This window comes from Phoca vitulina, unplaced genomic scaffold, assembly GCF_004348235.1.
Source record: "Phoca vitulina isolate PV1807 unplaced genomic scaffold, GSC_HSeal_1.0 scaffold13, whole genome shotgun sequence".
Lineage (NCBI taxonomy): Eukaryota > Metazoa > Chordata > Mammalia > Carnivora > Phocidae > Phoca > Phoca vitulina.
In genome coordinates, this window is record NW_022589716.1 from 44,860,051 (window position 1) to 44,881,194 (window position 21,144).

The 21,144-nt window shown below is 55.3% G+C and overlaps 1 protein-coding gene across 3 annotated transcripts in view; it reads left to right on the plus strand.

The window, feature by feature from the left end:
• The window catches only part of IQSEC1 (IQ motif and Sec7 domain ArfGEF 1), a 169,590-nt gene that overhangs the window by 31,652 nt on the left and 116,794 nt on the right, over nt 1-21,144 (plus strand). Inside the window, exon 1 of one of the 3 annotated variants that reach the window (XM_032412015.1) lies at nt 15,650-16,139. The exons of the other annotated variants lie outside the window; for them this stretch is intronic. Within the exon in view, the coding sequence (XP_032267906.1) occupies nt 16,072-16,139 (68 nt within the window). The 5' untranslated portion in view covers nt 15,650-16,071. Of the gene's footprint in view, nt 1-15,649; nt 16,140-21,144 lie in introns of those variants that run through there. 3 annotated transcript variants of the gene reach the window in all.

Below are 21,144 nucleotides of genomic sequence, written 5' to 3' on the forward strand. Positions count from 1 at the left end.
TCCCTGCCCAGCCCCTGGCAACCCCCATTCTACTTTCTATCTCTGAATCTGACCAAGGACCCCATATAAGTGGGATCATCCAATGTTTGTCCTTTTGTGGCTGGCTTATTTCACTGAGCACAATGTCCTCAGGGTTCATCCACTGTAGTAGATTGCAGAATCTCTTTCGTTTTTTTTTTTGTTTTTTTTTTTAAGATTTTATTTATTTATTTGACAGAGAGAGAGACAGCGAGAGAGGGAACACAAGCAGGGAAAAGGGGGGAGGTGGCGGCGCACTACTTAGGTTTAACTCTGGGGGAGCGGGCGGGCGTGGGATGGCATTTGGGGGAGGTCCACAGGGGCCACCCGCCACATTGGTAACAGTTTATTTGTGAAGTCAGGCGATTGGGTATATTACTCTCTACGTTCTTTGCACCTGTTTCTTGAACAAGTGGGAAAGGGAGAATCAGGCTTCCTGCCGAGCCGGGAGCCCGATGTGGGACTCGATCCCGGGACTCCAGGATCATGACCTGAGCCGAAGGCAGTCGCTTAACCAACTGAGCCACCCAGGCGCCCCTCTCTTTCATTTTTAAGGCTGAAAATGTTCCATTGTATGTAGAGACCACACTTTGTTTATCCATTCCTTCGTCAGTAGGTGCTTGGCTTGCTCCCACCTCTTGGCAATTGTGAATAATGCTGCTGTGAACACAGGTGTGCAGTTATCTATCTCTTCAAAGTGCAACTTGATTCTTTCACTCAACATTTATTGGTGAGCTTCATCCATGTTACCATGTATAATTCTCATTCATTCGTTTTCATTGGTGTATGGTATTCTGTTGTATGACTATGCCATTGTGCCAACATCCGTTCTGCTGTTTTGATGAATTAGGTGGCTTCCCATTTTTCGCTGTTACAGACAGGGTTGCAGTAAAGGGTCTTGCACATACCTCCTTGCTCATGTTTGCGGAGTTTCTGTAGGGTTTGTACCAGGGCGGTATATGAGTACCTTAAGCCTCACTGAGGTTTGTACAATTGCTTTCCAAAGTGGTTGTAACAGTGTGCATCCTCACCAGCAGTGGGCAAGAGTCCCCGTGTCTCTACATGCTTGCCTGCACTCGGTATTAAAAGCCAGATGCGGGGCGCCTGGGTGGCTCAGTTGGTTAAGCCACTGCCTTCGGCTCAGGTCATGATCCTGGAGTCCCGGGATCGAGTCCCACATCGGGCTCCCTGCTCGGCAGGGAGTCTGCTTCTCCCTCTGACCCTCTCAAGCTCTCTCTGTTTCATTCTCTCTCTCAAATAAATAAATAAAATCTTTAAAAAAAAAATAAAATAAAATAAAAGCCAGATGCGGTTTTTAATGTTGAAAGGAGAGCAAGAGACAGAGAGGAAGAGGAGAGAGCGCTGTAAATGGTGTGGGACTCCACCCATAGCCCCACACAGCCTCAGGCAACCTGAAGTGGAGGGTGAGACACACATGTGCTGTTCCCTCAGTGTGTTCCAGGTCCTCTGGAGTGAGGGATTTTTCAAGAGTAATTATAACTGTGCATGTTCACTTGCCCCCAGGCTGACTTGTAGCCTCGCCTCTGAGCATATTATGGATGTCTGGTTACAAATGTAGGATTACTCTAGATTAGACCACTTAGTTCCTGATGGGCAGGTCTCGCTGACCACTTCTGTTGGAAATAACCAAGGCCAGGTATATCAAAACCACAGTGTGAAGAAACTCACTTTGGAGAGCGCTCCCTAAGCCTCAGCCCCCGTGAGTGGATTTGGTTGGCTTGCAGCTCCGAGGGCTCAGCCCAGGGACCCGGACAGGCAAACCTTCCAGGACAGGGTAGGGGGTACCAGGGTGCTCCCAACACACACCAGAGTCCCAGACCTCAGCTCTTGGCTGGAAGTTCAGTCTGTTGAGGAGAAGCGTGGCAGTGAGACCCCAGATGCTCTGTGACTTGGGGAGACCTCACAGGCTCTGCGGTCAGGCTGACTAGGAATCCAATCTGGCCGGTCCCTTAGATAATAAGTATTACTATTACTCCTTACTCTCCGTGAGTGTTTATGCGTATCGCCATTAATCCTCCCAACAGCCTCATGAAAGAGATGCTGTTATTTTCCCCATATTTCTGACAACAGAACAGAGCCCCAGAGAGGGTAAGTGACCTCCCTGAGGTAACAGAATGTGGTCAGTCCAAGCCAAGGGATGGACTCCACTGGGCCGCCTTGCTTCATTTCCTGTCTGCGCTGTTTGAAGCTTCCTGGCACCATGTAAGTGCCCCACTAGCTGTGGCTGGCTAACAAATGACCCCAGAATGTAATGACTTCAAACAATGGCAGTGTCTGATCTTCCCACGGATCTGCAACTTGGGCGGGGCCTGTTCGACTCCCATCAGATGGGGCTTCTGGAAGAGCAGAGGCTGCATTGCTCAGAGGCCTCCCCCACCCACCCACTCACCCCATCCCCTGTCTTGCAGCTGCTGCTGGCTGTCAGCCGGATCACCCACACGGGGCCTCCGCATGGGGCCTGGGCTTCCTCACAACATGGTGGCTATGTTCCAAAAGTTAGCAGCGTTCCTAGAGAGCCACGTAGGAAGTGTGTCACCTTTCATGACCAGGCCTCCGACGTCATGAGGCCTCACTTCTGTGGCAGTCCACTCCCTGGGGCATCAAGGGGTCCTTCCCACGTGCAAGGGGAGGCAACTCACACCCCACCTCCTGACCAGGAGTCACGAGATCTGACCAAGCCTACGGGGCCATCTTGGGAGGTCAGATCTGCCACGGTGACCATCCAAAACACTTCCCCATTCCCACCCTCCCATCCTGAGCTGAAATGGGCTTAGGAAGAGTGCCTGACAGGCGTGAAGCCACCTGGGACACAGCTGGTACTTGATAAATTGTAGGTCTTCTTTTTATTAATGAAAGAAGTTTGAAGAAAGTGTGATTATTCTTCAAGAGAGGGAATGATCATTTCAACTAGGAAGGCCGGGAGGGTTCTTGCAGAGCTGAGATGGGTCTTGAGGGATGAGGAGGGCTTTTCCATTGACACGGGGAGGTCAGTGCCCAGGGCAGAAAAGGCACGAAAAGGATGTGAGAGTGGTGGCGTATGAGCACTGGATCCAATAGTCTTTGGTGGCGAGAAACAGCAATTGCCCGTGGCCAGCTCGAGCCAAAGGGAACTTGGGTGCCTCTCTGGGGAGTTCAGAGGATCAGAAGAAGCTGGAGAAGTGGGCTGGGCCCAGAGCAGGAGCCCCATGCCCCCGGGTGCAGGCTCCCCGCTATGACGAAGGCTACCTGCACCCACAGAGCCCACAGCCACAGGCCTCCACTCCGGATGTAAAGTCTGGGGCGAGAGTCTGACTGGTGTAGCTCAGGCCATCTCCTGCCCCTCAGCCATGCTGGGATGCCAGGGGAGGAGCAGTAGGAAGGAGCCTCCAGGGACCCCGTGGCTTCCAACCCCACCAAGGCCTTTGTGCTCCCCCCACCCCCAGCAGCATTGCACTGTGTGTGAGAGAGGCTGGTCCCTGGGCTCTATGGGAGGGCTGTTAGGAAAGAGCTGTGTGCTGGGTGGTGCAAAGTGCCCCGTATTCCCTGTGAGCATGGCCTCCTCGTGCAGGCACTTCTGCTGGACCCGAGCGAGGCCTGGGTGAGGTATACACCAGAGGCTCCATTTGGCCAAATTGTCAGGGGCCTGGAGAAGCTTGTCTTCAGCGGAGTGGTCAGTGAAGGTTGAAGAATCAGGGAGCCAGAGCTGAACCCAGCTCAAGTTCCAAGAGAGGAATTGAACCCCTTGAGTGGGACGAGGCTGCCTGCCTCCATCCACATGTCCTCGTCGGGCACATTTAGAGGGCATTTAAAAGCAGGCCCTGCAGGCGTGGGTAGGTTCCAGGGCAGCAGTCTTTTACGCATCACCTCTCCTGGCAGCCTTGTGTCTTAGCAAGATCCCTCGGGTAGCCCAGAGGGTGGGGGAGAAATTACCGGACTCTTGAGGATAAGCACTTTTGTCTCAGTAATTGCTGGATTTTGCATATGAGATGATCCATACTGAGGGACAGTCTGCACCTCCGCCATGTCTTGGCAGACATCGGATGGATGGGTCCGCCTGCCTGGGGAAGGGCATGCCAACCTGAGGGGCCCCAGGTGCCCAGGCAACTCAGAGGAAGAAAGTGCTTGGCCCCGAGAGCTTACGAGCTGGGTCCCTTCCCCAGTCAGGGCCTGTTATGGGGCGAGCTGTGCCCCTGCCCTCCCCCGGCCATACCGCATCGAATTCATATGTGTAAGTTCCAACCCCAGTAACTCAGAATGGGACTGTACTGGAGATAGGGTCTTTATAAGGGAATTAAGTTAAAATGAAATCACTAAGATGGCCCTAATCCAGTATGACTGGTGTCCTTATAAGAAGAGATTAGGACACAGACACACACACAGGGAAGACCATGTCTGATGAATAAATTTGTGTGTCACCTCGACAGGGCCACTGGGGTCCAGATATTTGGTTAACCGTCATTCTGAATGTAGCTGTGAGGGTGTTTCTGGATGAGATTAACATCCGAATCTGTAGTCTGAACAAAGCAGATTGCCCTCCCCAGCATGGGTGGGCCTCATCCAATCAGCAGGCCTGAGTAGAACAGAAAGGCCGAGTAAGAGGGAACTCCACCTGCCCAGCTGCCCTTGAGGCCTGCCTCTGGACTCACACTGAAACTTTGGCTCCTCCTGGGCCTTGAGCCTCCCAGCATTTGGACTGGAACCCACCATCAGCATTCTGGGTCTCCAGCTTGCCAACCGCAGACCTTGGGACTTGTTGGCCTTCTTAATCACATACACCAATTCCTTATGTATGTATGTGTGTTCACACACATCCTATTGCTTCTCCTCCTCTGGGGGACCCTGACTAATACCCCACATGAGGACCTGGGGAGAAAAGCCCATTTACACGCCAAGGAGAGAGGCCTTGGAAGACACCAGCCCTGCAGACACCTTGATCCCAGACTTCCAGGCTCCAGAATTGCAAAAAAAAAAAAAAAAAAAAAATATATATATATATATATATATATATATATGTGTGTGTGTGTGTGTGTATATATATATATATATTAGTTTCTGTTGTTTAAGCTCCCCAGTGTGTGATACTTCGATATAGCGAAGTGCTATAGGACCTCTCTTTCTTCATCTGTGAAGTGGGTCCAAGGGCCACTTGGGTTTATCGTGAGACTGCCAAGCACAAGGTGTGTGCACCCTCTGTCCACTCGGCAGAGCCGACATGTCTGTGTGTGGCGGTCGGGGCTGGGAGCTGGGTAAAGTGAGGGAGACATTCACTGCGGGCACAGAATTTAAGTGGGCACCAAAAAAAACCCACTCAGTAATCAAGTAAATAAAAGGTCAAGATTGTACCTAAAGACAGGTTGTTGTTTGTTTTACAATGCGCATTACCGTGCCATGCAGTCATTTCTACAGGGGCTCTGGTTTCTAGGCCCTTCCGCCCAGTGTGCCCTGCAGGGTGGGTTTATGAGGGTCGACAGTGAAGTGCAGAACCCTGAAGAGAGCGAACCGTGAAGCTGTATATATAATCTTTTTTTTTTTAATTTTAAAGCCTTATTAACTTTTTCACTTGGTTCAAAATACAGCAGGCTATTTTGGCAAGTATGTATCAAGATGCACATTTGTCCTTTTGCACTGGGCCCTAGCTGGCCCTGAGCCAGCCGCCCACCTGCTGTGCTGTCCACTTTAAAGGGTCAGGCTGGGTGTTCTCCTTGGAAGGCCATCCTGAGAATGCATTTCCCTCTGGATATCTGTAAAGGAGGCTTAAGAATTAGGATTGTTTCTCCAGAGAGGACATGATTAGGTCATTTGGCAACTCTGAATAAGATCTGAGGATTAGATAGTAGAATTCAATCAATGTTAATGTCCTGACTTTGAACACTGTACTGTGGTTATGTCAGAGAATGTCCTTGTTTTAGGACAGACACTCTGAAGTAGCAGGGGCTTGAGCTGGGCAACTTACTCTCAAATAATTCTGGAAAAAAAAAGTGTGTGTGGTGTGGCTAAGTGTGTGTGTGTGTATGCTTGTACTTGTGTATGTGTGGAGAGAAAGACAATATGATAAAGCAAAATGGGATACAGTGTTAACATGTGGAGAATCTGGGTGAAGGATACACAGGCTTCTTTGTATTCTTCCTGCAACTTTGCTGAAGTCTGAAATGAACTCAAAATACAAAGTTTAAAAACAGTGTCAGGAGTTGCTGAAGGCTAGTTCACCTTACTCATGTTCTGGCTTCTTCCGGAGCCCCCTGACCCCAGATTTCCCCTCTGCCTCCTTCCTAGTCCCTCAGGCCCCAGCTGGAATGCCACCTCCTCAGAGAGGCCCTCCCTGATCAATTAGCTTGTCTGGCACAACACCATCCTGTCCTACTTGTCATCTTCCACGTCCCCCACTTTTGTTTTCTTTATCACCCTCTGCAACATCAGAAATTATCTCATCATTTGCCTAGTGTTTGTCTCCTCTGCCCCCACCTCCAAATGTCAGCTCTGTGGAACTCTGTCTCATTCATCCCCACCCTTTCCCCCTCCCCATCCTCTGTGCCTGACACACAGTAGGTGCTCAATAAATATCTGTGAACAAGAAAAAGTTTAGATGATCATAGGGCTGCAGGTCAGAAAACCCAGAGTCTCATCCTTTCTGGTTTCCCCCACAGACTTGCCAAGTAACCCTGGGCAAGGTCCCACCCCATCTTGACCCCAGCTCTAAAGCTTTGGGACTGTGTGATGCAGAAAGCCCCAAGCTGCTACGCCATCTCAGTGTCCCCCAGCTGAGACCCTCTCTGCTGCAGGGATTACCTGGGGACCTGCCTCCCTGGGCTCCTCACCGCTATCCCCTGACAGAGGAAAAGCAGAAGAAAATGTGTTTCACGGATCTTACCTGTAAGGCACGTGTCCCCATACAGTGGGGCCCACAATGAGAGTGCATTCACTTCTCTCCCAGGGCTTCTTCCTAACAAAGACAGGGCAGATTTTAAGCCCAGCGCCTTTGGCAGGAAACAGTATCTGCCTGAAATTGAATAACATTGTCTTGTTTTCATGGTAACCTTCTACTTACAGCAAGTGATACTAGTTTTCCATTTGGGGGAGTGATATAAAGTTTCCTTTTAAAATGAATGTATTCAGGAGTGAAAGCCAGTTAATTGGGTATTTTGTGCATTGTTTTTAACTTACTATTGTTGTAAATTGGAAATCTGGTTGGAAGCAGAGAGCGACTGCTCAGGGTCCCATAGCAGGGTCCCGCCATGAATCACCTACCTGCACCAGATGTCAAGGCTTTGCCCAGCGTGTTTTATCTTTCCTCCACACGTTCCACACCCATTTTCGTGTTCAGCTTTCCCAGGGGGTCTTTAAAAATGTCTTTCTACGGTAGATTTGTTCAAATCAGGATCCTAATGCAATCCGCATGCTGCATGTGTCTGTTGAGTCTCCTTATATCTAGAAGCTCCCCCTTCCTTTTCCAGCTTTGCCATTCATTTGTTGAAAAAACTGGGCCATATGCTTTAGCACCTCCCACATTCCATTTCTGGCTGATCGCTTCCCCCACTGGTGTCATTTCACCTGTACCTCTGTCTCCCGTAGTTCCTGTTAACTAAGAGTTAGATCGAGGCACTTGATTAGGCTTGCTGTTTTAAGCCAGACTAGATATTTTAAGCCAGTTGATTTTAAGGGAAAATAGTAAATCGTATTAAATGAAATACCAGCATGTCCACAGAGAGTCTGCAGCAAAAGGGTGGGATGAGGCTAGGGCTAGGAACTATCTAGGAACAAAGGAAAGCAATGAAGGAGACTCAGCCAGGGGGCTGACCTGGACAGGGCAGGGCTGGGGCAGTGGATGAGAAAAAAAGGAGTCAGGAAGGCCATGGAGGAGGTGAGGTCCAGGCCCAGGGTGGTGCAGTCCTCACCAGTTCTCTGAGTTTCGTGTGTGGGCATGATCAGTCAAGGGGAGGGTTCCTGTTTGGGGGCCCTTGACCTGCATGCCAAGACCCAGGAAGCGAGGAGCCAGGGTCCAAAGAACTGAGACCTTTCAGCACAGGATGGGCGTCCCAGAGAACAGCTCTTCTCCTTTGCCTGAGAAGGACCTAGGGAATGGGTAAGGCCAGCAGCAAGTGGGATTTAGGTTAGGCATAGAGAGGGACTTCCCCACCAGAGTAGGAAAGTCATGTTGCATAGTGGTTATAATGTGCGTTTTGGAGAGCATTGCTTGGGCTCAAATCCTAGCTCTGCCATTTCCTATTTGTGTAGTCCTGGGGATGTTTGTGCATCACTCTGTGCCTTAGTTTCCCCACTCTACAGATGAGATAATAATGGTACCCACCTCATGGATAGGCCTGAGGATTCGGTGAGCTCATCACATGTAGGGCTCCGGCAACAGTAAGCACTCAATAAGCACCGGGTATTATTATTACTATTGAGTGAGAGCGAAACATCTCTCCCTGGAAGCTTTAGTTTTCACCACAGCCAGCAACTGTAGAGACTAGAAGCTCAGAAGGGCATTGCTTTATGTTCATGATCCTTCATAGAGCTTCTCAAAGTACATTCACACAGCATTGGCTCCTCCTATGGGTTTGATCTTCACAAACGCCCCCTGAGGCAGGTTTTGTTCTCTCCCGGTTTTGCAGATGAGGACACTGAAGGGGGGGGGGGGGGGGGGCAGGGCAGGAATGGTTTATAAAAACCCCTTGGCCGGTGCAGCTCAGGGGTGTGGAAAGGTCTTAGTCAGAACCAGTGTTCAGAGTCCCAGATCTGCTCCCTGCTGTGTGACCTTAAGTAAGTCACTTAACCCCTGTGTGACTCCATTTCTCCATCTCCAACATCAGGGAATGGGACCGGGGCCTCCATTGCTTCCACTGTCTGATCTCCCTACATAGCAGATGGGGGCACAAACCCTGAAGGTCCCCGGTACATCTGCCTTCCCCAGGCCCAAAAGGGAACAGAGTCACAAGTCCCAAAAGAGAGAAGCCAGGAGGGCTGGCTGTCGGTTTGATTGATTGCCGATGTCAGACCCTGCCCTTTGGGGTTCCATCTGTCCCATAGCCAGGCCACCACAGCAGGTCCTCAAGAGACATTCCAGAATAGTCTTCCCCCCCACCATCCCCACCCCGGATACTTAGGAGCTTCCCAGGATCCTGGCTTTCCCTCCAGTGGCCAAACTTGATAAGATCATGCAATCATCTTTGTACTTCCTGCCCCACCCCACCCCCAGTCTCAGGGGCAGGTGACAAACAGGCTGGACAGTGAGCAGGCCCAAGCCCCAGATCTCACCCTAGGCAGCGCACATCCCTCCTCTGGGCCTCAGCTTCCTCATTTACAAAATAAAAGGCAGACAGATCAAGTGAAAGGGTTGTTCCTTCATTTAGCAGATACTCATTCATTAACTCCTCTGGGCCAAATTGTTTGCCAGGGCCAGAGAAACTGATGAGCAAGCTCCATATCTACCCTCAAGTCACTCCCGGTCTGGATTTTTCCCTGCTCTAAGGGCTGTGAGGAGCCACGGGCATCTCTGGAGCTGGACCAGTCATGGGCAGCTTCCTGTAGGACGTGGCAGCTCAGTGAGCCTTGACAAGTGAAAAGGAACAAAGAGTACGAGAGGTGACCTGTGGGCCGGACACCACAGATGGACTTGATTTGACTTGCATGGGATTAGCCCTAATATGGCATTTCAAGTTTGAATTTATTGCAGACATGTAAAAATCAAGAGCTTTTAGGCAAAAGTGTGGATTTCTGACTTCTGAAAAACCAGAGCCCTCATTCCTACCCAGCAATGGTTGTCCCTTTAGACTGCATGGTCCCCACCCCTCTGTCCCACCTGACCATCCCCCACACCTCTCCCCACCAGCCATCCTCATGTCCCCATCGCCATTGATGGACCCTCCAATCCCCCAGTTGTTCAGGCCAGAAACCCAGGCATCATCTCCTGCTCTTCTTTCTCTCTCACCCCATATCATAGCCATCTGCAATCCCTACTGGCTCTGCTTCGAGAATGTTTCTAGACTCCAGTCACTTGTCCCCACCATCTGGGCCACCTCTTGGGTCCAAGCATCAGCTGCTTCCTGGTCCTTGCTTCTGTCTTTGCCCCCTACAGTTTCCTGTCTGCACAGCAAGCAAAGCGAGGCCCTGCACGCCCAGTCGGGAGCTTGGACACAATGTGCCTCACGCTCCCCAAGATGGACATGGCAGAGGTCTTCTCTCGAGTCTTCTCCAACACCCGGCCTGACTCGGTAACCATCTCTGCCTGTGCCCTTAGCCCTTACTGGCCTCCTAGGTCTGAGACAAGATGGCAGAAGTTGGTTGACTAGATTCCCTGGGGGCTTGGGAACTCACCCAGTGGTCCCCCATGACCCAATGCTCTTAATGACCCTGGGCCTCCATTTTCCCATCTGAAAAATAGGGGCATCCTAGCACCCCCTCCACATAAGGCAAATGCTGCTTAAGATGCAGGAAGGTTAAGGGTTTTAACATTCAGCCAACTTGGCGTGTGTTGGGTGTCTGCCTCACGCCTGGCCCTGCTCTGGGCACCACTGGAAGTCTGTACATATAAATGATGGGTGATTCATTTTGTTTTCAGCCTGAATCAGGAAAAAGAGCTCTGGCTTTGGAGTTGGATAGACAGAGCTGAGTTTAGAGATCATTCTGGACAAGGCATCTGAACCTCAGTTTGTTAATTTGTTAAAAAAAAAAAGGGGGGGGTAGTAGTGAGCGCCACTCCTCAGAGTGTGTGAGGTGTGGAAAGAGCTAAACTGCGTGGATATTTTGCCTGCTTTCCATGGGCTCTCAAGGCTGGGAGGGAAAGGGATGTGGACACAGGCCATGTCCATGCAATGTGAGGCTCAGGGACCAGAGAGGATGTGGGGCAGAAGAGGAAGGAACCCAGGAAAGCTTATCAGGTTTATTTATTTGCTTGGGGCCGGTTACTCCTCCCAGCAGAACATCAGCCCTGTTTGGCTCCCCCTCCTCTTCCCCAGGTCCACGAGTGGAGTCTGGCACTAGCAAGGCAGTCCCCACGTGTTGAACAGATGAAGGAACAAACATAGGAGTAATTGGCTTCCTAGAGCCGGTGGCCTTGGTGGTGGGGCGGGGTATCGAGGGTTCACTGGAAGCGTATGTACGCAAAGCTGGCCACAGTGGAGCCGTGCACAGACATGGCGGTAGGGTTAAGAGAGGACCCAGGGGACGGTGTGGCACCAGGGCTGCCAGCAGTTGGGAGGCCTTACAACCCAGGGCCTGAGCGTAGGGAGAGGGCGCAGTTACGTGGAGCAGGAGAGAGACAGAGCTGTGTACAGAGGGCCACCTGCCAGGCACTGCGGCTGCCGAGGGGCAGTGAACACCCTGACCGCCTCCCGCTCTCCTGCCAGGGTCTCCCACTGGCCACAGACAACCAGGAACGGGGGTATAGGAGCCTGGTGGTTCAGTCCATGGGCCCAGAGCAGAGGAGACAATCCATCTGCTGGGCATTTGGAGAGTAACAGGCCCAGGGATGCAGAACTCCTGTCCAGAGTGGGTAGGCTCAGAGCCAGGAGGCCTGGGGCAGGGACCGCTTGTGGGCATCAGGAGGCTCGATGTGGGTGGCAGACGGCACAGGGTCTTGCCTGCCTCATTGTGGTTTGGCCAGGAGTAGGCAATGGCCGGCCGCTGGGAGGATGTTGGGTTTAAAACGAAGCTTATGACAGATAGTGGGAGACAGGCCGAAGGCAGGGACAGCACTGGACAGCAAATTAACAAACTGAGGTTCAGATGCCTTGTCCAGAATGATCTCTAAACTCAGCTCTGTCTATCCAACTCCAAAGCCAGAGCTCTTTTTCCTGGATCCAGAGATCCAGAGAACAAGGAGGGGTCCGCTGTCTGGCCTCATAAACCCACTGTCACCGCCAGCCCACTGCCAGGGAAGAGACTGGAGGTTGACCATTTTGTGGGCAAGATGGGTGGAAGTCAGAGGCAGAGGTTGGAGGGCATTCAGAGCCCTGAGACCACAGATATTCCTCACCGAGCAAGTAGAATTGACAGATCCAGCTAGGCCTGGAGGCTAGACCGAGGCTCACAGGCCCTCCCTTGGCCTGCGGAGGAGGGGCGCCTCCCCCCGGCTCAGTCCCCCTCCCCACGAGCAGGGGCTCCCCCCACTGCCCTCCCTGCTGGTGCCGTTGCATCCCTCCACCGAGCACAGGCTGTGTCCTGCCCTCACAGGCCAAGTTCACCATGGCATCGGCATCTCCCAGGGAACAAATGTATCCTTTTCTTTGCCTGGGCGGCAGTGACTTCATCCTCAGTGGGCCGTGTGAGTCACCGCACGGAGGGTGGAGGGCCGGCCAGCTCTCCGCTGAGCCTGGCCGTGGCTGTGTGGCTGGGGAGAGGGGCGAGCTTCCACTCAGACCTCCCTCACTTTCTCTTCCTGCTGTGGCCCCCTGTGTCCTACAGGGGAAGTTGGAGGGACAACATCACTGGGCACCTAACGGGTGCCCAGCCGTGCCAGGGGCTTTTGCCATGACAGCTGCCGTGAGCTCTGCTGTCCTGCAGAAGGTGGGCCTCAGAGGCTGAGGCCTGCACCCAGGGCCACACGGTTCTGTGAGCCTACTATCACTTCTTCCCCACCGTAGCAAGGATGCTTATTCCCATTTTGCAGAGGAACAAATGGAGGCTCAGAGAGATGGGATGACTAGTGTTAGGGACAGGGAGTCAGAGGTGAAGAAGGAGTCCGCCCCCATTCTCAGGGACAAGCCACCATCGGTGATGAGGACAACGGTGTGCTGAGTCAGCATTCAGGAAACCTCAGAGCACCGGGAGCCTCAGTTTTCTCACCCATAAAATGGGCATGATGACAGCCACCCCTCAGGCCATTGAGAGGACATGATGAGAGTAGTCGTGAAGGAGGGCAGCACACCCCCAGGCCACCACCACCTGCACCCCGCCGTGTGACAGTCTCTGCGCCATCGGCACCCTGCGAAGTTGGGGAGCAGCGCAGGGGGCATGTAACGGCTCGGGTGTGAGGCTGGCCCAAGCTGACAGCAATGGCGTGGGGGCTGCCAGCGCTTTGAAAAAGCAGATCTTCAAGGGCCACCGGGGAGGGAGTGCGGGAGATGGCCCAGGGCGTGGCCCCTGCCGGGTGGCGACACTACACCTCGTGCCCTCAAGCTCTTCCCTGAGGCTTTGCTAACCCTTCGTGGGTGCCCCCCACCCCATCGCCCGTCAAGCCAAGGAAGCAGTCTTCTGAGAAGCAGGCGATGCCCCGGCAGCTGGGGACAGCTGCACCCATCCCTTCCCCGTGCCTTAGTTTCCCCATCTGTGAAGTGGGGGAGGGAAGCCGTAGTGTGATGCTGTTGGAAAGGAGGGGCACACAGGTGGGTGCAGCCAAGGGGAAGAACAGAGCGGCGCCTGGCCCCTCCAGAGGTTTGGGTGGCAGGGGTGTCTTCCAGGACAGGGTCTTGGCACCCTGTCCTGAAAATGACACCTCTCTCTGAGATCACCTCCAGGGCCAAAGCTGCCACCTTCCCCTCTCTACCAGGTACCCTCCACGACTGGTGTCTTGCACACAACAGGCATGGGAGGTGCACGTGACAGATACTCTTCCCAGCTGAGTGGTGAGGGACCCCAGTGCTAAGCCCTGGCCCAGCGGGTCTGCCCCAGAGCCTGGGGTCAGAGGGCCCAGGAGCCATGAGAAACCAGAGCCTAGCGGGCAACAGGAGAGCACGGGGCAGAAAGACAGCAGGCTCAGATGTGCCTGGGATGGGACAGGCCATGGATGGAATCCTGGGGGACCAGGTGAGAGGCAACAGGCTGATAGGGAGGATGGGACAAGGGTTCTGGAAGATGCTTCAGGAAGAGAAAGAGGTCTCTGCAATCACCTATTCTAGCTCTTTACCCTGTGGGGACCAGGGGTCAGCCCAGGCCAGAGGGGAGTGAGTGAGGGGATGGATGGAAGGAAGAGGAGAGGATAGGTGGGTGGATGCCTGGGAGGGGAGAGGGAAGGGAGGCGGGAGCTGGGTATGGATGTGTGAACGGATGAGTGAGTCCGTGGATGGTGTGAACAGAGTGGGGGTGATGGAGACACGAGCACAGACGCTGCCTCTGCCCACAGAAGATGTTGAGAAAACTTCCACCAGTAGGACAGACCAGATAAACTCTTGAATGGAGGTCCTACTCTGTGTGGCACAAGGAAGCGAGGTGCTGCCCCAGGGAGAGTTTCCTTAGGTCAGTGGAGGCTCAGGCTGGAATAGCAGCCTTGAGGGATAATGAGCTTCCCATCACTCAGGGGTCTCAAGCTGAGGCTGGGCAGCCACCTCCCCAGGGTGCTGTGGAGGAGCTTTTATGACAGGTAGTGGGCCGCTGTGGTGGCTTCTGAGGAGAGAGAACTGGGGTTCCCAAGCCCCCCAAAGGAGCCACAGCCTTTGTAGAAAGCAATGTTGCTTTCAGATAAAAAGTTCTTTCCTGGCTTGGGGGACAGACAAACATGCAGCTGCTGATCCTCACTGTGGGAATCAGGCTGGAATCCTGGACGTCCTGCCCAGGCCAGGGCCAGGGGCCCGGGGACAGAGCAAGGCTTTGATCCATAGACCCAGGCTCAGGGCCCAGCGCCACCCTCCCTGACTGTCTGTGGGCAGGTGATGCCCCCTGTGAGCCTCAGTTTTCTTATAGGTGAAACGGGGGCCCTGGTGGGCCCTGGACAGGATGACACTGGCAGCCGTCCATAGCTCTATAGCTCTACGCCCAGGGCCTTACAGGGTGCGGGGATCTGGACCCACCTGACCCTGGGGAACTTCCTGGGGGCTGTGGGTGGGTAGAAGTAGATTCTGTGAACACTGACCTTGAGCTGTGAGTCATTGTCCCTGGGGGCTCTGCCTGGGAAGCCCCAGCTGCCTGCCCTGGGCTGGGCCCTGGAGCAGCTGGGGGGAGGGGGATGGGGAACAAGGGTGGGGGCTGCAGCTGGGACCCCGGTCTGGAAATGCCCCAGACCCAGCTCGGGCCCAGCCCCCACGGCCGCTCAGAGGGGCCAAAGCCCCCCGCCCCCCTCCACTTCCCACCTCTACCCAGAAATGCTGCGCCCGGAGCCATAGCAAAAAGCCCACCTCCCCCGCTTCTTAGGGCTGTGACCTGGGGTGAGTGACTTTCCCCATCTGTGCCTCAGTTGCCTCAAATATCAAACAGAGCCGATGATCAAATCCACTTCATAAGGCCATCGGGAGAACTGTGCCGGTTCTGGCCCCGTGGAGAGCTTAGACCCGTGCCCAGGACTCCATGAGCCCGAAGTGGTCAGGGAAAATTAAGGTCAAAGGGGCCGGCCACACACAGCATCATCTGTCACACAGCAAGGAAGTGGCCTGGCCAGGCCTGGGAACTTTGTCTCTCCCAGCAGATGGAGACCCTCTTGGGCCAGCCGCCCTCCCAGGCTGCAGCCCTGACTCTGTCTTTCTTTTGTGTCCCGTACACCCCAGGCTTCCCCCAGGAGCCAAGCAGGCAGAGCGGCCCCTTTCCCTGTCCTGGCCAGCTCCTGGCCTGCTGGCTGGGGTGGGCCGGGCTGCGGGGCGGGTGTTGGGTTTAGGCCTCTGGGGAGATGGGGGAGGATGTGGGCCCGCCCTCGCCTCCCCGCCCACCTCCCTCCCTCTCGGGCTCGGCCTCTCCCGTCCCAGGCCAGCCTCTGGACACAGGACCGGCACTTTCCCTCACCGGGCAGACGCCCCTCACCCGTCCCGCCCCGAGTGACTCACTGCTCCCCTGGCCCACAGCCCACAGCCACTGCTGTCTCCTGGCAGGAGGCAGGCGCAAGGTTGTGCCGAAGCCACGGGGTCTGGTGCGAGAGGGCCACTCAGCCAGGAGGGGCTGAGCAGCCCGACGGGCCGGCACACAGAGGCTGGCCTGGGGACAGCAAGGTCGGTGGCTGGGACTGACAGTGGCCTGTGGGAGCCCGCGCCTCCCCCTCTCCCCTGGCTTGTAGGCCTTGTCTTTCTTCTTCCCACCATGAAGAAGGAAGTGACCTGAGAGCCAGCAAAGACAGCCAGCCCCTGGCGGGGAGGAGACCAGGGTTGGAGGGCTGGGGCCCTGGGTCCCTCAGCCGCTGGCTCTTCCAACCAGCCAGGCATGAAGGGGGGCGGCAGCGCCGTGTGGAGCCTCATGTGGAAGTACTGCATCTCCGTGAGGACCCTCAGGTACTCGGGACGCGCGCGCGCACGTGTGTGTGTGTGTGTGTGTGTGTGTGTGTGTGTGTGTGTGGACGCAGCTCTGCCGGGCCATCGCCTGGTGGCAGGGAGGCTGGGCACCGGGCTGGCCGATTTGCACGGACTCTGTGAGCCCCAGGACAGCTCCAGCCTGGGGGGAGCAGGGATGGAGGGCAGGAAAGGTCATGCCTGGTGCCCTCCGGAGAAACTCAGAGTCTCTAGTGGGGAGGGAGGGAGGCAGGAGTGTGGAACAGTAGTGGGGAGTGTGCGGACATTTGGCTGCGCCCCGGCGTGCCCGCAGGAGGATGCCCGCGGCAGGTACGGTATGGCTGGCAGACTCCCCGGGGTGCATGGGAAACGGGCGTTTGTTACATAACACACGGGCACTGGGCACAGCCGAGTGACCTTGGCCCTGTCCCCTAGCCTCTCTGAGCCTGTTACCCGTCAGTGAAATGGGGCCCACACTCGTTCCTTCAGAGCGCGGCGTGCGGCAATTTCCTGTGCCTGTCCGGGGCAGTTGCCGAGCGGCTGAGAACTCAGCCCGGACGCAGGCACCAGGCCGCCCAAGTTTAAAACTGACTTTGGCATCATCAGCGGCGTGAAGTGGCTTCATCTCTGCGGCCAAAGCTTCCCACCTGCAGATCCTTACAGGATTCGTGTGAGGCTTTAATGAGGTGGTGTACAAAGAACAGGGCCTGGCGCCCGGCCAGCGCTGGGTAAGCCTCAGGTGTGATTACCGCTGCTCTTGTTCTCGTCCTTCCCCTTCGCCAGGTGGACGGACGGGGAGGGGTGCCTGGACCGGGGGCGCTGTGCACGCCAGCACCCATGGAGGCAGAGCAGGGCTCTTTGCACCCTGGGGAGGGGGCTTGTCCCCGGGTTGGCGCCAGCCCCCGCACCTGCTGAAGGGATTCAGACCAGGGAGCAGGGAGCTGGATCCTGTGTGATCTCGGGCAAGGCTGGGTCTTGTCTGTAAAGGGGGATTAGGTGCGGCCAGGGTTTATATGGGAGGGGCTTAGAGGCAGCTGCTTGGAAGGGCTTGGAAGACATCTATTTAGATACCACCTAAGGGCGTATTTGTTACCAAGGGGAGGTTTTACAAAGGCTAAGGGATTGGAAGAGTCTCCCTCTTTCTTCCCACCTTCATCACCTAGTTTATAAACTATATAAACTCTCCCTTCCTTTCTTCCTTCTTTCCTTTCCAAAATATTTGTGACTGCTTATAGGAAATACCTACGATAAATCAAGTAAAACATCAGGACCAGGATAAGCACAATATAGGACAGAATGTAATGACCTAGAAGAAAAAAAATAGAATGGGACAGAGAGATAAGCAGGATCCTGAGGTCCTTCTGTAGAGGTGAAAATTGCTGAGCTTCCTGGCAGCCAAAGAGAAAGGGGAAACCTAGCCCCTCAGCCCACACTCACTGTGATAGGAAACCATCATTACAGTGGCCACAGTTGTCTTTGCTGCTGGATGAGAGGGTCTGGGCCTCTGGGCCTGGATAGATGGGTGGGTGAAGGTGGGAGGCATGGCAGGGATAGGCCTTGGGTCTAGCTTTAGGAAAACAGGGCAGACAGTGAGGGTGGAGGCATTCTCTTGGATGCGGATGTGGCTGGCTGTGGGAACAGAGAGAGGAAAGCTTACCCCAGGAGTGAGTCAGTGGCCACCTGTCCTTCCTTAGACCCTGGGATAGACCGCCTCGGGTTGGCACCTCGGCCAAGCAGGCCACGGCAGGGGGTGAGTCCCCCGGCTATGGTGAGTGTGCTGTGTGCCTTTCCCTCCAACCTCAGCTGGATTTCCCTGTGTCTCATTCTCTCCTGCGGTTTCTGGGGATTGGCACTATGGAAACCTCAAGGGTTGTTTACAGGATGCAGGGGGCCCAGCACTGGGAGGCCCTGCCATGCTCTGCCAGAGGCTCACCCAGTCCAAGGAGGAGTAGCCCAGCCTCGCAGGGCCTGGTAGATCAGCCGCTCCATGCCTGAATTCCCTCATCTACAGCGCGGGGTTAACAGCACAAGGGATAATTACCAGTCAGGGCTGTGAGGTAGAGACTTGCACAGCTCATGGTTAAGTGCTCCAAGAGTGTTTTTTTGGCCTGATAGCCCAACAGTGGCGATGGGCAGGCCTGCATCGCAGGGCTGATATGAACACTGGTGGGGTGGCTGCCTTACCCTCAAACACAGCACCAGGTGGGTGTGGACACCATAATTGGCACTGGGTTGGCCCCAAACCCCCACTTAGCACCTGTAAGTACAGGGCACCTCCATGCTTAGCTGGGGAACATGGCCCTTAGGGGGCTCCAGGAGACTTGCTCTGCTCTCTGGACCCACACCCCATTTTGTTGGGAGGCCACCACGAGGACTGAGGTGACCCCCCGAGTCGGACAGACAGATAGAAGGACAGAGCAGGCCCTCGGTGGGATCCCAGCCCCCCTCAGCATCAGGGAAGACCTGAGTCAGCAGGTCTGCGGCCTGAGGCGGGGCTGGCGGCAGCCACAGTGACAAATTGGAGGGTTGCAATCGGACAGCACATAGTTTTCCACTTGCGTCTTCAGATTCCCCTCCGCCCGAGTCTGTCGCCCCTGGCCCAGACCCGCTTACATCTGGAAAAGCAAGAGGTGTGTGTGGGGAGCAGGCTGCCGGCCGGCCAGCCCTGGCCCTTTGCCCAGGGGTTCAGTGACTGCAGCCCAGAAGCCAGGGGCAGGGTCTCTGGGCCTTTGGCCCCAGATCTCCGAGAGGGAACACGACACCTAGGAGCTGTGCACACCGGGGCCCAAAGCCAGAGACGGTAGGTTATATGATGTGCGTTTTGGGGTGAGTTGCTAAACCCCTCTGGGCCTGTTTCCTTGGGTAACATGCCAGCGAGGTGGTTCTGGGGAAGATCACGAATGGGTTCCATTGGCCGGTACCCAGTGGAGCGCCTCCCTGTGATGCCTGTCCCCTTCGTCCCCCTGAGTCTCAGTGTTGGAGTACTGGAGCAGGGAGAAGGCCAGCTCGGCAGTCAGGCCTGCCTGAGTTCGAACCCCGGTCCAGCCCCTTTGTACTGTGTAAGCGACTTCCAGGGCTGTTGTGAGATTAACTGAGTTGAGGCCGTGGGCCTGCCCGGGCAGGCTAGGTGCCGCACGGTGGCTCTGTCTCTGAGCAAACACTTCCAAGCTCCCATCTGTCACAGGCCTTAGTCTGTGGCATCGGTAATCCTCAGCCTCTGGGCAGGCTGGAAAATCACTTTTGCATCTGGTGTTATTTTGGGAACGACAGATCATTTTGTGCCTTGAGGGCCAACGGGGCATTTGAGCCGCCTGGTGGGCAGAGGCAGCCCACTTGGGGGGCTGGTGGGTGTGGGGCGGGGGTTCTGCTGAGTAGGCCCCCCCCACCCCTCCCCTGCTGAGGTGCATCTGGGGAGGAGGGCTGGAGGAGCAGCTGACAGCCAGGCTCTGGGAGCTTCCAGGGAGCTTCCCGGACAATTAGCCATCTGATGCCCTCTGCGGGAGGCCGTGTGCACATACCTCCTGGGACAGGGAGCTCTCCGCCCCCCAGCCTGGGCCAGGCCTGGGGAGCTCCAATGCAAGGAAATTCTTTCCCACTTGGAGCAGACACCCCTCTACCCCTCTTCCTGTGATGTGCCCCACCGACACACACTGGGGGGCCTGGCCCTGCTCTCCGGGCCCCCAGAGCATCTGCTTCCCTGTCCTGGGAGAGCCTGTAAGTGGCCAGGATTCCCTGAGGCTGAGGACAGGGTCTTTAGTCCCCTCCCCACATCCTTCCCCTTCTGGACAGGCTATCCCTGTCTCTCTCTGGGCAGGGTCTGGAGCTGGGCATGGGGTGGGACGGGAGCTCCTAGGCAGGGCTCACCCAGCTGCCTCCACCCCTTGCATGGGCACTGCCCAAAGCACACATGGATTCTTCCGGTGGCTGCTTTACCCTTTCATACGAGGGACTTACCACCTCAGCCCTGCAGGCCTGCCTTCCCCTCCCCCTCCCCCCTTTTCCCCCTGCCCCACCCCATGCTGCTCTATTGCCCATCACCCCCCATCCAGTCTTTGTGTGGGGGTGAAGCCCTCCTCTGGCCCTGGCACTGTGCCAGGTGCTCAGTGTCCAGCCTCACGTCAGGCAGCTAATGTCCACCGGGTGAGGGCAGCCATCCCACTGGACAGAGGAGGAACCTGGGGCTCAAGGGCCTCAAGTTACTAGTCGCCAAGCTGGGCCACTGCCGAGGCCTTTCCTGGTGAGGGCAGCAGGTGTCCTCCAAGCCGGGCAGGGAGATTGCACGGGAATCTCGCTGGAAAAGGCTTCGTTCAGTCAGCCAATAAATATTTGCTGGGCCCCTGCTCCGCATCAGGCCTGTGCCCGACCCTGGGGATGTGGCAAGAAGTAAGGCAACGGCCCAGGCCCCACGGGGCCGACGGCTGGGGGGAGAGAAGCAGTAAACCAAGCAAATAGACGGAGGGAGGTGTCTTCAGACAGGGATTACAGGCAAGATCAAACTGGGAGGGTGGATTGAGTGACTGGGGCCGAGAGGACACCTGGATGGTCGGGGAAGACCTCTCCCAGCTGCCCACTGGCTGCAGAGCACACAAACTAAATCTGTCCACACGATGGAACGCTACGCAGCCACGAAAAGGAATGAGGGGCTGCGATGTGTCACGACACGGAGCCACCTTGGAAATAGTATGCTGAGTGAGAGAAGCCGGTCACAAAAGACCACTGACAGTGGACGAGCCCACAGAGACAGGAAGTAGAGTAGCGATTGCCAGGGGCTGGGGGCTACGGGGGGCACTAGAAGGGCTGCTTAATGCAAGCGGGGTTTCTTTTTGGGGATGATGAAAGTGTTCTGATCTTAGATCGGGGTGATGTGTGCATAACTCTGTGAATATACTGAAATTGTTGTACACTTTGAATAGGTGGATTTTATAGAAAGTGGATTATATCTCAATAAAACGGTCTTAAGGGGCGCCTGGGTGGCTCAGCCATTAAGCATCTGCCTTCGGCTCAGGTC